Source organism: Crassostrea angulata, chromosome 6 (genome assembly GCF_025612915.1).
Source record: "Crassostrea angulata isolate pt1a10 chromosome 6, ASM2561291v2, whole genome shotgun sequence".
Lineage (NCBI taxonomy): Eukaryota > Metazoa > Mollusca > Bivalvia > Ostreida > Ostreidae > Magallana > Magallana angulata.
The window spans coordinates 9,765,001-9,779,171 of NC_069116.1; the positions used below are offsets into that span (position 1 = coordinate 9,765,001).

Here is a 14,171-nt window from a genome sequence, read left to right on the forward strand (position 1 = left end):
AGCACTTTCGCTTTGAACTCCAAGCTCCAAAATTCCTTGCTTTAGATTATTCATCGAATGTTCAATGGGCGTTGATACTGTAGTTTTGGAAAATATCTGTACCCTTTCCTGCACATATAAAACTGAGTTTCGGGCATACATTGAGGTGTTTTCTGCATGGCTGGCTCAGAACCCTTTCTATCCTTTAATTTTCATATTTGAATCTGTTGACGATACAAACAAAAATCTATTGTAATGTTTTCCCGTAAAGTCCTTTTTCATCGCGGTATGCTAATATAGGCGAAGACAGAAGACCTATAGCTTTTATTTCAGCATAAATGGCTCTTTTTAATCCAATAAACAAAACGAAGTAAGTTCAGAAAATTCGACAGACACCGGAAACACGCGTTTCACTCTATTACATTCATGGTGTATTTTTAAGAAAACCCGAACACTTTTTCGAACACCACCATAATTATTACGTCCCAGTTTTCCTGCTACTCCGTCATACAGCTTTTTCCTTACTAAGAGTTATCGTTTACCTTGCTAATCCGAGCACAGCAAGCATGACAAGGTTATCCACCCGTAGAATAAACAGGTATGTAAACGTATATTGTAGTAAGTTATTGATCTTGACCTTAAACGAATTACATTCTGTCACGGTAACAGATTTAATCTTCCAAATTTAACACACTCAAAAGTTCTACAATCTGTGAACGAGAACCCATTTGCACTAAAATTTATGGATGAAATGGGATTTTGATGTGTGTGATGGAAATAAAGTATATGGTCATTCACCAAAGGGGACTCCGTGTGTCTCTGTTGCTAAATTTAATGCGAAAATTCATTTCACTATCAGCCTCATAGTTGGTGTATCAGGCCTAGGTGTCAAATTTGTATAAAATAGTTGAGGGTTCCTCGAATTCTATCGAATTTTTGCATTTCTTAGGGGATGCAGGAAATGTAGCTACTTATGAAGGAGAAAAAGTTCTGCAACGAGGAGACAGACTCATAGGGGATAACGCACCCACACACCGTAATATGACCAAAGTGGTTCTCAGGAATTGGCAACCTACAATTGAAGTTCAATAGCGCATTTAGCGAAATTACTGTTCACGACACATTGTCATTTTTTCGAGCAACAGAGTATATAGATGTTTAATTTTTAGATGATTTATTAAACGAAAATTGTTGATGTTTTTCTGCCTTGGTACAATGAAGCGCATTAAAGTGGTAAAAGTTTGCGTTTGAATGGAATGTTCTAAACTTTGTATCGAAGGTCAATTGTTACATAAGACACGCCCATTTCTTTTGAAACGAGTAATGTACTATTCAATGTTTTGAAGTGTACACCGTTTATTACTATAAAGATGATTTCATAAACAACATTAAAGACATAATTATATATGATTAAAAATCGGGATGCAGCTTTTGTCAACACTGCCAGGGTCCAAGGGTAAAACAAGAAATCTCTCCATTTGTACACGCACCGGATCAGTTTTATGTCGATTTTAATACCCATTTTTTCTTTCAAAATGAATATGTTCTTAGATTTAATTTCAAATATCAAATATTACCCAGTTATACATGCCAAAATGTTCTAAGATTCTAGTCATAGGTATTCTAAGTATATGTGGCGTATCTGGAGAAAAATTTTTGACATGAGTTTTAGTAAAAATACACATCATGCTTCTTATAATTAGACGTTTCACAAACTCTAGGACCGTAAAACAGGTTTTTTCTTTAGTTATTTGTCTCTAAACTTTGCTACACGTCTGATGAATATTAATGTGATGTAATTTTTTTCTGCAATGATCACTACCTTCATAACCCGAATGAATCATCAGAGAAAGCATTTTATTGTTTATATTAACATCTTTCTATAAGCTAATCGATAAATTGATTAGGAAAAGCATGTAAAATTCACTAAATTACTGTTGATGTACGTAAGTAAGTTAGCTAAAAGAAACAGCCAAATCGTCTCCTGTGAGACTTTGAGTCTGACATCGTCATGATTATTTCGTGCAGTCCATGATTTTCCCTAGGTCGCTATAGGTTTCGACCAATCGATAAACAGGGCGTGTCGATATCTGTCCTGTCATTTTCTTGTCAGTTTCAGCCGCTGTAGATTTCGACCAATCGATAAATGGGGCGTGTAGATTTCAGTCTGGCTGTTTCTATAGAGCTATAAATTAACTATAAGTTTCCGTAAGAAATAGAGGGAATAATACTTGGGAGATGTAAATATATATATAGCTATATTTACATTTATCAGTGTCTTTGCCTGTATAACAGTGCCTGCATAACTCTCGTTATCGATTTTGTATTCTTTGTACAATCTAATAAATTCAAATGTCGTATAATTGGGAAGCAAGTGGGGTTTGCTTATCTATATTCAAATATTTTATCGTGCAATGGCCGAAAATTATATAAATATAAGTAATAATTAAGGAATCATTTTTGTGAATATTTTGACTGAGGTGAAAATTTCGGTCGGGGCGTGATCAAATCGAATATGAAGCATTTCGGGATTTGTTGGAATGATCACGCCCTTTCCAAAATTATCACCTTTTAATTCTAAAGAACGATTCCCTAATGACTGGAAAAAATATGTCATGATTTTATTTATTTATTTATTTACCCGGTAATTGGGGGGGGGGGTGAAGTTTACATTTATATCAAGACTGCAAAGTTCTATGTAGAGAATGGTTTAGGTAGTGGTTGGTTGGTTGTTTTTAGTAGGGGCCTATGACACAAAGCAATTTTATTAGTTATCTGTAGACAATCTGTAATTGACTTTATCACAGACGTTGTTCATGTGAGCAATATAGCCCACAAGCACCTTGTTATGACACACGCGTGTTGTACACACAGCGCCTCCTAGTGGTCATGATAAAGGGCGTTAATCGGTGTCATAAACTTGGACGATTTATGTGTTTGTTTATTTTTCAACAACGTACAACGTACCAAAGAATTTTTTTTTTTTGGATTTTCATTATGAGCTAGAGGTATTTCTAGTGATGATGTTTTAAAATTACTTTAAAGTTTATCGGAAATGTATAGATAAACATTGAAAATTATTTACAATTTAATAAATTCGAATTATCTCTGTCAGGTGTCTACAGCATATAATTCTCAGATTTAAGTAATAATGTGATATTAGTGTAAAGATGAGTACATGTAAGAGTTCTGTTGAGTATTTTCAAGGTTTGTGTACAACTTGGTGCGAATTTTTTTGTCATTTACAAAAAACATGATGGATTATTGTGTCTACATTTTTTTTAAGGAAAAGTCTCGGGCGACAATGGCGATGAGAAATTTGGTGGATGGGGAGTGTGGTGGGACCAACTCCCTGATGAAACTGACTTCCCACTACACACAGGACCAAGCAAGAAGACAGGTACATGTGTATCTACATATCTTCAGAGGCACATGAGTTGTTTATTGTACACTAAGAATATGTGACACATTATGCATTAGACGTTTGGTTAAAGTTGTTACTTTAAATTAATAATAACATACACATAAAGGACTTTTGCTTTTTCATATGACTTTACATTAATAATCATTATATTTGTAAAAAAAATTTTCATCAACTGTGGACTAAATCTCACAAGATAGGCAAGGAAAACAAAAAGGACATGGCTTTAGGACCATAATGAACTAGGGCCTCGGACGATAGTTTTTTTTATACACTCAGTGTTCAATATTTTACTTCACCATTGCAGAATATCATTGATATTATATATTAATTTCATCTGTATTCGCTCGGTAAAACATTTTAAATAGTGGGGGTAAGATCTTTTTCAAAATGTTTGTTATAAGTATTTTTGTGTACTGCATGTATTAGTTTATAAATATGTCAATAAAGAATAATTAAACGGCAATGAAAAAATGAGTTAAATCCTGGGGGTCTAGATGCTGAGGGATGGGGGGGGGGTGGTCAGTCCTGTCCTCAAGCACCAGTGATATTTCTGTAAAAATTTTACATAAGTTCTCAGACTCAGTAATTCAACTTGTGGTACCGTAATCCGGTGAATATAATACACACTTTTTTCCCAGCATTTTTTACCGTGAGAAAGGGGTGCGTATTATACATCCCTATAGGATTTGGACATATTTTTCCCTAGCTGAAGCACGGGGTATCATACTGCCGTATTACCTATGCTGTTCACAGACAGGACATCGTAACATTCCTTCATTGTCACATATATATTATTATTTAACCCTTAGGAAATCATTACTATAGCATGTAATTAAAGAAAATGTACACTTTAAGTCTGTTAATAAATAAACTGTTTCAAAATGGCCTTTAAAAATTGATTTGAACTGCCTATTCTTTATCTCCGTGTACGCCGCCATTACAGCTGTTATTAATAATTATGAATATAGATAATTCTATAACCTATTCCTTTAATTGAAGCCATTGAAACAGTTGTGCTCCCCCTCCGCTAACGCTTGACACCTTGGGTATCTCGGACACCCCCCTTAGGCTATGTGTACTATACACAACACAACTATTTGTGCATATATTTTATTATGTTTCAGGCCTCTAATTGATCACTTTGATCGGAGTCATTTAAGAATTTAATTAGGTCCGTTATCTCCATACCTGTACATTATCCGTTTTTCACTTCACAGGGATTGTAATGACTAAACAATTATATAAGTAGTTGATTTTATTTATGGTAGAATATTTAATGCTAGGTCTATTTAAAACATTGATTATGAATTAAAGATATTACCACGATGTATTAGTTACAATAAATCGTATCTAAGAAAATATTGTGTTTTTCTTATTTCCGGTAGCGTTATCTCGCGATGAAGTTTCAAGTGTGCATACATGGTATAACTGCTTTGTTGATACTCGTGATTACCGTTTGGTCAATTTTTTTGATGCGTATTATACATCCCAACAAGCTTTTTTCACCATTTTCAGGCCTAAAGTGGGGGGTGCGTATTGTACACTACTGCGTATTATATTCACCGGATTACGGTAATCTTTTTCTGAAATCCATGAACACTATTTGTGGCTCCCCCTTAAAAATATGTTTTGACGTAAGAAAATGTTGAATAAATTTAGACCTATCACCAGGGTACTTTATTTTATTTAGTACATACAACCCTGCTGTCACTAATGCATGGATGTTTTTAATATAGTCTAGAAAATATTTTCATTACTGTTTAGTAAGTCATGTACAATTTATCTACAATAACCATAGATGTGATAGTTTTAGTTTATGAACCTTTTGTCTAGTTTTTGATGCAGTTGTATCAATTAGATTAGCTGAAAGTTTATATTTTCGAAAGACATCAACAAAATTTTGATGAAAAAAAAACATGCAACAATGCCAAACACATAATCATTAAAAATGTCTGTTTCAGGAGGGATTTCTTCATGGAAGAGGTCAACAAGGCCCTGTGGTAAGATGAGATTTATATTGGTATACAGACATGTCACATCATGGCATAAAGAAATTGTTTCTCATTCTTTTTACATATGTACCATAAAAGTTGCTTTCAACTTTTGATTGAGTGGGGATCTTTTGGTGGGGATCTTTAGCATACTTATTTCTACTTGTCAAATGACCTAACTAAGATATTTTGAAACTTGCTTGTTTTCATTAATAAATGTAAAGCCAATAGCGTTTACTTACAGTTGTAGTTTAAAATTTAAGTTGTGTTTTTGATAAATAATATCATATAAGACATTAATAGGTTTTATGGAAGTTGAACATGCTATACATTGTAGTAAAATCCGAGATGATTTTAATTTTTTTTTTTATTGATAGTCGGGTCGGCCACTCCATGAAGCAACAGAGCGTGAGGTAAATATTTTTTAAAAAGATGAATCCCAAACACCCCTCAAGACATGCATCATAATTTTCCTTTAGTTCTGTTTACATGCACACTGAATGAAAATCTTTTTAAAGATATGTTTGGTGTATTTCATAGTTGGTGGATGAATTCCTGACAGGACAAAGAATAAATATGGCACCACAGACATTTCACATGGGAGGTCTTCTCCAGGAAATGAGAGAAATAGAAGAGCAGGAATATAAACATGCCCCACAAAGAGGTGGGCTTAATTAAATTTACCTAAAATTCCAAAACAGTTAATTTAGATTGTGAGCCTCAAAATTCCTCTCTGAAACTGTAAATCAACTTTTGTTCATGTGCGAGAAAATTTCGCGAGGTTCACAAAAGCATCCTCATGATACCCGGGTAAATATTTCTCGCCCGTGAACCAGTCTTCCAATGTCTCTGGTATATTATTTTCCAGATAATCTACATCTTGATTGCATAAATTAGTCACCATGAACCAGTTAATCTTTGTTATATCGCAAAATAATGTTGTCGCGAATAAAAGTTGGTTTACAGAAACAGACGGAAGATATGTTTTATGGAAACGTGTACAGAAAGAATTGTTTATTCATGCTATATATATGTTCTGCATATTTTTTTTCAGCCCCAGGTATTCTTGAGTTAGCATCCAATGAAAAATGGGCAGATGAGTTCCTGACAACAGCGAAAGAACCTATGGGGCCTGATTGGTCAGGAGAGTTCCTAGATCAGAAGTCAGGTCATGGACCACCTCACCCTGCGGGGGAGCTGAGATGGGCGGAGGAGTACCTGGATCACACAGAGCACCGGCCATGGTAAGCTTTATTGACCACATAATGCTCCTATAGCATTCAATGATTAATCAAAATGCTCCTATAGCAGTCAATGATTAATCATAATTCATAATGCTCCTATAGCAGTCAATGATTAATCATAATGCTCCTATAGCAGTCAATGATTAATCATAATGCTCCTATAGCAGTCAATAATTAATCATAATGCTTCTATAGCAGTCAATTATTAATCATAAGGATCCTATAGCAGTCAATTATTAATCATAATGCTCCTATAACAGTCAATGATTAATCATTAGGATCCTATAGCAGCCAATAATTAATCATAAATGACATAATGATCCTATAGCAGTCAATGATTCATCATTAGGATCCTATAGCAGCCAATAATTAATCATAAATGACATAATGATCCTATAGCAGTCAATGATTCATCATAATGACCCTATAGCAGTCAATGATTAATTATAATATTGATAAGAAAAGTAATCTTTATAAAATTGTACTAGCTTCAAAGATTACCTCTAAATAAGCTTTTGACTGACATACCCTTAATAACAAATACAACTTTCAAGCACATGTATTTCTAGAGTATAAATAAATGATTTATAATGATAATAAATCAATAAAAGATTTGTCAACTATCAGATCTATACACTATCAGTATTTGAATAATGATGTATTGATATAATGATATCATGTGTAGAATCTGAACTATTTAATGCTGTGTATGAATCTGGTAATGGAGAAATTGCAGTATGGTAATTCATAGAGTATATCAGGTTTTTTGCGCGTCATATTTTTTCCGCGATTTAGAACCTAGAACAGTATATAAAATTTACACGAATCAAATTTTCACTATTTCAAAGTCATAGTTAAACTATAATTCAAGATTGTTTAACCCTGTGAAGTAAGAGGGTAAAAGTATCTAAATTGCCGCTCTTTATAATAAACAATTCGGACAAACCATTTACACCATTTCCTTAATGTTAAATAATTACCGATAATTATGTTCAGAGACGCAAACAGTCATAGATAAATAGATTATGTACCGTTACATATACCAGTAGCTCAGGTATAATTAGACATTGGTTTACGCAAGAAAAGCGACCGTTTTAATTAGCTTGTCAATGGATTATTAAATAAACTATGAGGCCTACATACCTATTATCTTGCGCTTGCTTCCGATCCCGCAATTTCTACTCTAAACTTACTGAACACAGATCATTGTACTTTTACATACCTGTTTACTTTATAAGGAAAGAGAGAACTATATTATTAGAACAACACTTTGTATCAATTTTACATTGATATATTTTCTGCGATTCGGAAATCGTTGCGAACAAAGCGGAAATTGGATACATGCGGAAAAAACCTGATATAGGTATATCATTTCAGAGGTTTGGAATACATGTATTTACGTAAAGATGTAATAAATCTACCAGCCTTTAAAACATTTTTGGTTGACATTTTACAGGACAGAGGAGTATGATAAGGAGGTGTTGGATGATACAAAATGGATAGATGAATACTCTACCCAGGATGATGATCTTGCCAAAACTGCTAAAGATTTTTTAAGTAATGTCACTGACCCAAAATTGGCCAACTCTGAGGTAAATCCCATACAAGCAATTAATCATTATTGCTAGACCTCCTTCTCCCACCAGCTAGCTGTGTCACCAAAAACATTTTGCTTATGCATGCATTGTTTTGTTTATTATAGTACCCAGTACTTTAACCTATATGTAGACAAAAAAATTCATGTTTTAGCTATTCTTCTACTGTAAAATATAAAAAATTTTAGTCATACTATTTTCTTGTCTTTAAGTTAGTAGTTTTATGAAAGAAGGCTTTACTGTGTAAAAAGTATTTGAATTACACTAAACTAAAACATTTTTTTTTTAATATGGAAGAAGTTAAGATTGCCTTGTTGATACATATACATGTATGTTACTAATTCTTTTGGCATGGTACTTTTCAAAAAAGAAATTGAAATTGTATTGTTTGTGATGTTCCTATAATACAACTTTGTTGAAAGAATTCAGTGGACAGGACTTTTTTAATGGATTTAACAAATATATGTATATTTTTTTTTAGATTAATAGTCAAAAGTTTTATCATGTTGCAATTGTATGAGTACATTCTTTAAAACAAATATAATTTTTATCAATACATGTATATTCATTTGCTTAGTATGAATTTAATTTTCTTGTTTTATGCTGAATTTTGGGGGATTTTTTAATGCAAAATCATTCACAAGAATTTAAAAAAAAACCCAGTTTTTCTATCACATTCATCTGCTCTATAAAAAAAGCAACAATATCATCATGCCCCCATTAATTTTTGTAAATTAGATTTTGAATTGGTACATTTAAGAAAAACATTACTACCTAAGAGTAGGTCCTATTAACAAAAAGCATATTATACAAAGGTCTGTGTTGTTCATTATGGCATGAACAAATGCTCCAAGGTTATCATTCTGGTACAGATCACTGCATGGTTTGCATCCACATAAAAGCTGAGTTTTATTTTTAGAAATTTTGCAAACCAAGCTCTGTAAAACTCAACTAAAGCTTTATTTTGTCAGTTTCTGAAGTTTGTGAAGAAAATTGGGGATGGGGAAATTGTTATCAAAGATAATGAAGTGATAGAGAGATCCCCTGATGACAAAGCAGAAGCCTGGGCCCAGGAATTCTCTCATGCCCCCCAGGTACTGCCTTACCTGTAGTTCTCACCTGTAGATAGCTGTGTTGCACTGGCTAGCAAATAATCCCTTTGTGTCACACAAAGCAGTTTACCAAGATACACACATGTTGCACAATCTTGTCCATTTAGATATGTTGTAGTATAGATTAATAGCACATTGCCTTTGTTACTTAATGTGTGATGCACAGACACAAAAATCATTCATTTCGTAGCATATTATCTGGAATGACTTCATAAGTTACAAAACCGAAGGTAGTACAAGTTAATGAAAGGAAGATTTATTGTCTGTAGAGGTAATGTCGCATCTTACTCATGATTGAATGATTTGGTTAAGAATTGTTTTATTTTTGAAATACATTCAACATAGGTATTTACTGTACTAACTCAATTCTTCTGTAACAGGCAACTCTCTCTCTCTCTCTCTCTCTCTCTCTCTCTCTCTCTCTCTCTCTCTCTCTCTCTCTTTTAAAGGTTTTGGAATCACTGCTAACAATTTTTAGTTTGATTGTGCTGTGCCGTAATTAATATCTTGGGTTGTGCTGGATAACCATAGCTTTTGATAGCTTCATAACAACATATAAGTATGACTCTACATGTACATGTATTATCCAATTCATCATTGTTTAAACAGTTGGAACCTGGGCACTCACTTGTTGATAAATGGGAGGAGGAGTTTGCTGAAATGACAGGAAACCGTGAAACTTCAGATGAGGAATTCTGGGAAAAATTACAGAAACATTGGGAAGATGTAGACAAGTAAGGCACACATGTTAGCAAAGTGATGTGCATAACAGTGTAATTCAGTATATTTGAATAGAGCTACAAAAATATGGTTTGGATGAGAACATGTGTTTATTGCACGGGTAACATTTCTTTAGGACAAGAGATGATGGTCATCCTTGGTTGACAGAGTTTGAGGAATCAGACCCTTATAAGGTGTGTACATAGGATAACCATAAAATGAAATATCCATATAGTTTATGAACTAGTTTAGGACTGATTAGTATTACCGTATGTTCACACAAATTCTGTGAAAGTATTTGATTCCAAATAATTCCATGGACATCTTACTACAGATATTGTCAATTAACTTACCTCTAACACCCTCACCAGCCCCATAAAGGGATTTTAGGTTAGAGTTCTTAAGAGAAAGTCTGAGGCAAATAAAGTGACGATATCAGTAGTATATTGTCTGAAGAATTTAATGGTACATGTGAACTAATTTTTTCCTTTAATTGAAATTGAAATGGAAAAATTTCAGTTACAAGTTACAAAAATTAAAATACTTGCACGCTTATGTCAATGTGATATTATAGTCTGTTCCAAGATATTTTTGCTGCATATTTTCTTAAATTTTTGGATATTTATAAAAACCTCTTGATTCAGACGATTCATTCAATAGTATGAAAAAATCCCAAGATTTTCTTTTTGAAACGCCCCCTCTAGCTTGTCAGATTTCAATACACAGCTTAAAATAGAAAGTCTACAGGGATTTCGCATTGTATCAGCCATCATTAAGTCCGGATGATTACGTTGAAAAATTGTGCGAGGTATTTTGAGTGACTTCCCAATGGAGAAAAGATGTCAACATTCCCCATTATAAATCTCCGTAGGAAATCTGTTTTTCGTTCCAGTTAATTTTTACGAGGAAAAATGATAATGTGTGGATGAAGTTATCTTAAAGTTGGAAATTTTCCCTTTCATCGATTTCAATTGCACTTCTTTCACAGGCATATTTTTATTAAAAATCGTCCAAATGTGCAGCATAAATATCTTGGGACTGACTATAGGTAATACTGGAATATTTGATACAAAATAATTGTTTATGAAAATTATAACAATCACTTATTTATACCACCTTCTTGTAAAGGTTTATGAATTTGAAGATGAGAATCCATTAATTGATCACCCTGATCCATTCCAAGCTGGTCTTGATAAACTCAAAGAGGGAGACATTCCAAACGCTGTGCTTCTGTTTGAAGCAGCAGTGCAGAAGGATAGTCAACATGCACAGGTAACTGGGGTTACTGGCTCAGGAAGAGGTTTGAACAATTTCAGTGGAGAGAAATAAATAATAACCTGATACTTTTAATTTTATAGGCCTGGCAGTACTTGGGCACAACACAGGCCGAAAACGAGCAGGAACCAGCAGCAATAGCTGCACTTAAGAAGTAAGGTGTCTACCAACTCAGGTTCCTATACCCTTTGTAAACAGTAAAGGAATAATATCATAGTCATTAGCTAAATGAAAGTTACATGTATCTTTTAATATCAGAAGGTAATTGATCCTCAAGCCATCAAAGTTACAGAAGTTGTACTTCTTACTATCTGTATTCTTTATTTATGTGGTTGGTTGTTTTAAAAGATTTGACATTTATCAATAAAATGTACATTGTACTTATAAAAAGGAAAATTTTGAAGAAAAAAACATGATATAAAGTATTAAGGCTTTAATAATAAATGTTTTATTGACAGGTGCTTGGAGCTGGACAGCAATAATTTGATGGCCCTGATGTCTCTGGCCACCAGCTACACCAACGAATCCCTGGCAGCTCATGCATGTCACGTACTCAAATCCTGGCTCAAGAAGAACCCGGCCTATGCCCACTTGGTTCCTGGAGAACTGAGTGCAGCACCAAAAATTACCTCTTATATCTCAAGGTACACTACATGTAATAACATCTGTAATATTTGATACCTTAAAGTGATACATTGTCATCTTCATTGGATAGCAAATCTGTGTATAGCTTTATACCTTAGTACATGTAATGTATTTTAAAGCAATTTTTTCAACACCACATCATGACATACACTTTAGCTGGCATGTCATGAGCACTGGCAGTATTTATTTTGATTTGCTTTTTTTTTTTATTCGTTTATAGCACTGAGCACACAGAAGTGAAAGACCTCTTTATCGAAGCTGCACGACTGATGAAAAATGGTGAAATTGATGCTGATGTACAGGTATTATTTGTTTCCACTGCTTGTATTATTTTAATCATATGATACCAGAATGACTAAAACACTATCTGTTGTTCTTTTTCAGAGTGGGTTGGGAGTATTATTTAACTTGAGTGGAGAGTATGACAAAGCTGTGGATTGCTTCTCAGCAGCACTTCAGGTCAAACCTCAGGTCAGTAAAACAGATGTACAGGGGTTACATGTATATATACATACCATTTCTTCCTATGTGTGTTAGCACTGGATTTTTAAAAATAAAACACTTCAAAATAATGATTATGACTTTATCATTATAAGGATTATGGAAATAATCTACATTTGAAAAAAAATATTCAATTAGAAGTGCCTCTTGACACATAAACTGGTTATATTTTTTATATTATATACCATTGATTAATTTTCTTTATAATTAAAAGGATGCCTTGTTGTGGAACAAACTTGGCGCCACTCTAGCAAATGGTAACCGCAGTGAGGAGGCTGTGGAGGCCTACCACCACGCCCTGCAGATCTCCCCAGGATATATCCGCTCGCGGTACAACCTGGGCATTGCTTGCATCAACCTTGGTGTTCATAAGTAAGTTCATTAGACTTGTGCTTCCAGTTATGACAAGCAAAAGTTATGAGAATAAAGTTCAAAGTTCATTGTCATTGCTTTCAGGGGAATTCTTGTTGTCAATACATGTACTATGGTTTCGTTTACATGTATATTCAGGAGTATCAATTTTTTGGGATTTAATTAAACTAAGTCATACGTAAATTTGTGGCCAATGATCCTACGAATACAATATTATTAGATATTGCATTTCAATAAATATTTAATATCGTGGATCAGCTCAACAACAAAATCCACAAAAAGTGATATTCAACAAATATCAATTAAACCACAGTATATGTTTATATATGAATGCGAGTGTACATTTGGGTTTTATTTCATGTATTTTTAGAGAAGCAGTGGAGCACTTCCTGACAGCATTGAATATGCAGCGGAAAAGTCAACAAGGAATGAAAGATCCACAAGTTGTTATGTCCAAGAACATTTGGAGCACACTGCGAATGGCGGTATCATTGTTAGGGAGACCAGACCTGTATGACGCCTGTGATAATCAAGACTTAGACAGACTTAATTCAGAGTTTGGCATGAATTCCTGATACAGGTCTCCATGTGGGAACCAGTTTACTCCAGGATCAGGAACCAATCCCACTCTGTCTGCCCACCTATCACCCACAGGCACAGAGCCACGTAGCACCTCATCCCCACGGTATGACTTTGATGATGCCTTGCCGGGATGTTTGAGGATGATGTTGTTTGATTAGTGATTATACTGATATTATGCTAAACAATGGTAATTATCATGGCATAGAAGATTTTAATGGATGCTCATATTTTATGTACCATATTACATGAATGTTCTAAATATCATGTATGAAATTTTTTTACATTGATTTAAGGAGAGCATTTGATACTATTACATGTGTACTTTTCTGTGATACTCTCTTCCAAGAGGAAAAAAAATTGAAATAAATAAGTGATTTTAATATAATTATGTTATCTTTGCTTTATGGTATAATGAAATGTATTTTGCTAGTTCTTCTGAATGTTTGGGATTGTGCATTGTTACATACACATAGAAGAGCTGCAGAATATATCAACTTATTAAAAGGGCTAGGTGGTCGTGGTCATTTTTAGGCTTTAACGATCTCCTGTAAATGAAAAGCTCTGTATAGAGACATACAGAAAATTCTAATTTTATCCCATTTTAATTTGGAAGTTTTCTTTACTGATAAATAGTCAAAGGCCAAAAATATCAAGTGTTAAATTTTAGGCTGGATCTGATGATTAATTTGTAGACAACCCAGCATCCTTAATATCTTGGATTCTAAACCCAC

General features: G+C 33.8%; 1 protein-coding gene across 2 annotated transcripts; it reads left to right on the forward strand.

Annotated features, from left to right (window-relative positions):
- The first annotated feature begins 2,829 nt into the window (after nucleotides 1–2,829).
- LOC128188062 (peroxisomal targeting signal 1 receptor-like) lies at nucleotides 2,830–13,825 on the forward strand. 2 transcript variants are annotated; one of them, XM_052858851.1, is made up of 17 exons: nucleotides 2,830–2,987; nucleotides 3,266–3,379; nucleotides 5,365–5,403; nucleotides 5,772–5,807; nucleotides 5,935–6,058; nucleotides 6,449–6,638; nucleotides 8,095–8,230; nucleotides 9,205–9,327; nucleotides 9,955–10,079; nucleotides 10,202–10,259; nucleotides 11,194–11,337; nucleotides 11,424–11,494; nucleotides 11,799–11,984; nucleotides 12,206–12,287; nucleotides 12,370–12,456; nucleotides 12,701–12,858; nucleotides 13,229–13,825. In XM_052858851.1, exons 2-17 carry the CDS (start codon nucleotides 3,284–3,286, stop codon nucleotides 13,431–13,433), a joined length of 1,860 nt encoding a protein of 619 aa, XP_052714811.1. In that variant the 5' UTR covers nucleotides 2,830–2,987; nucleotides 3,266–3,283; the 3' UTR covers nucleotides 13,434–13,825. The 2 variants fall into 2 exon arrangements, with proteins under 2 accessions (XP_052714811.1, XP_052714812.1); XM_052858852.1 differs by lacking the exon at nucleotides 9,205–9,327.
- The last annotated feature ends 346 nt before the right edge of the window (nucleotides 13,826–14,171 follow it).

What these genes read in the sequence shown, in the direction of transcription:
- LOC128188062 (XM_052858851.1), top strand. Translation starts at nt 3,284, where the DNA reads ATGGCGATGAGAAATTTGGTGGATGGGGAGTGTGGTGGGACCAACTCC. An exon ending in CACACAGAGCACCGGCCATG is followed by an intron (nt 6,639 to 8,094) that starts GTAAGCTTTATT and finishes GACATTTTACAG; the next exon opens with GACAGAGGAGTATGATAAGG. An exon ending in CATTGGGAAGATGTAGACAA is followed by an intron (nt 10,080 to 10,201) that starts GTAAGGCACACA and finishes ACATTTCTTTAG; the next exon opens with GACAAGAGATGATGGTCATC.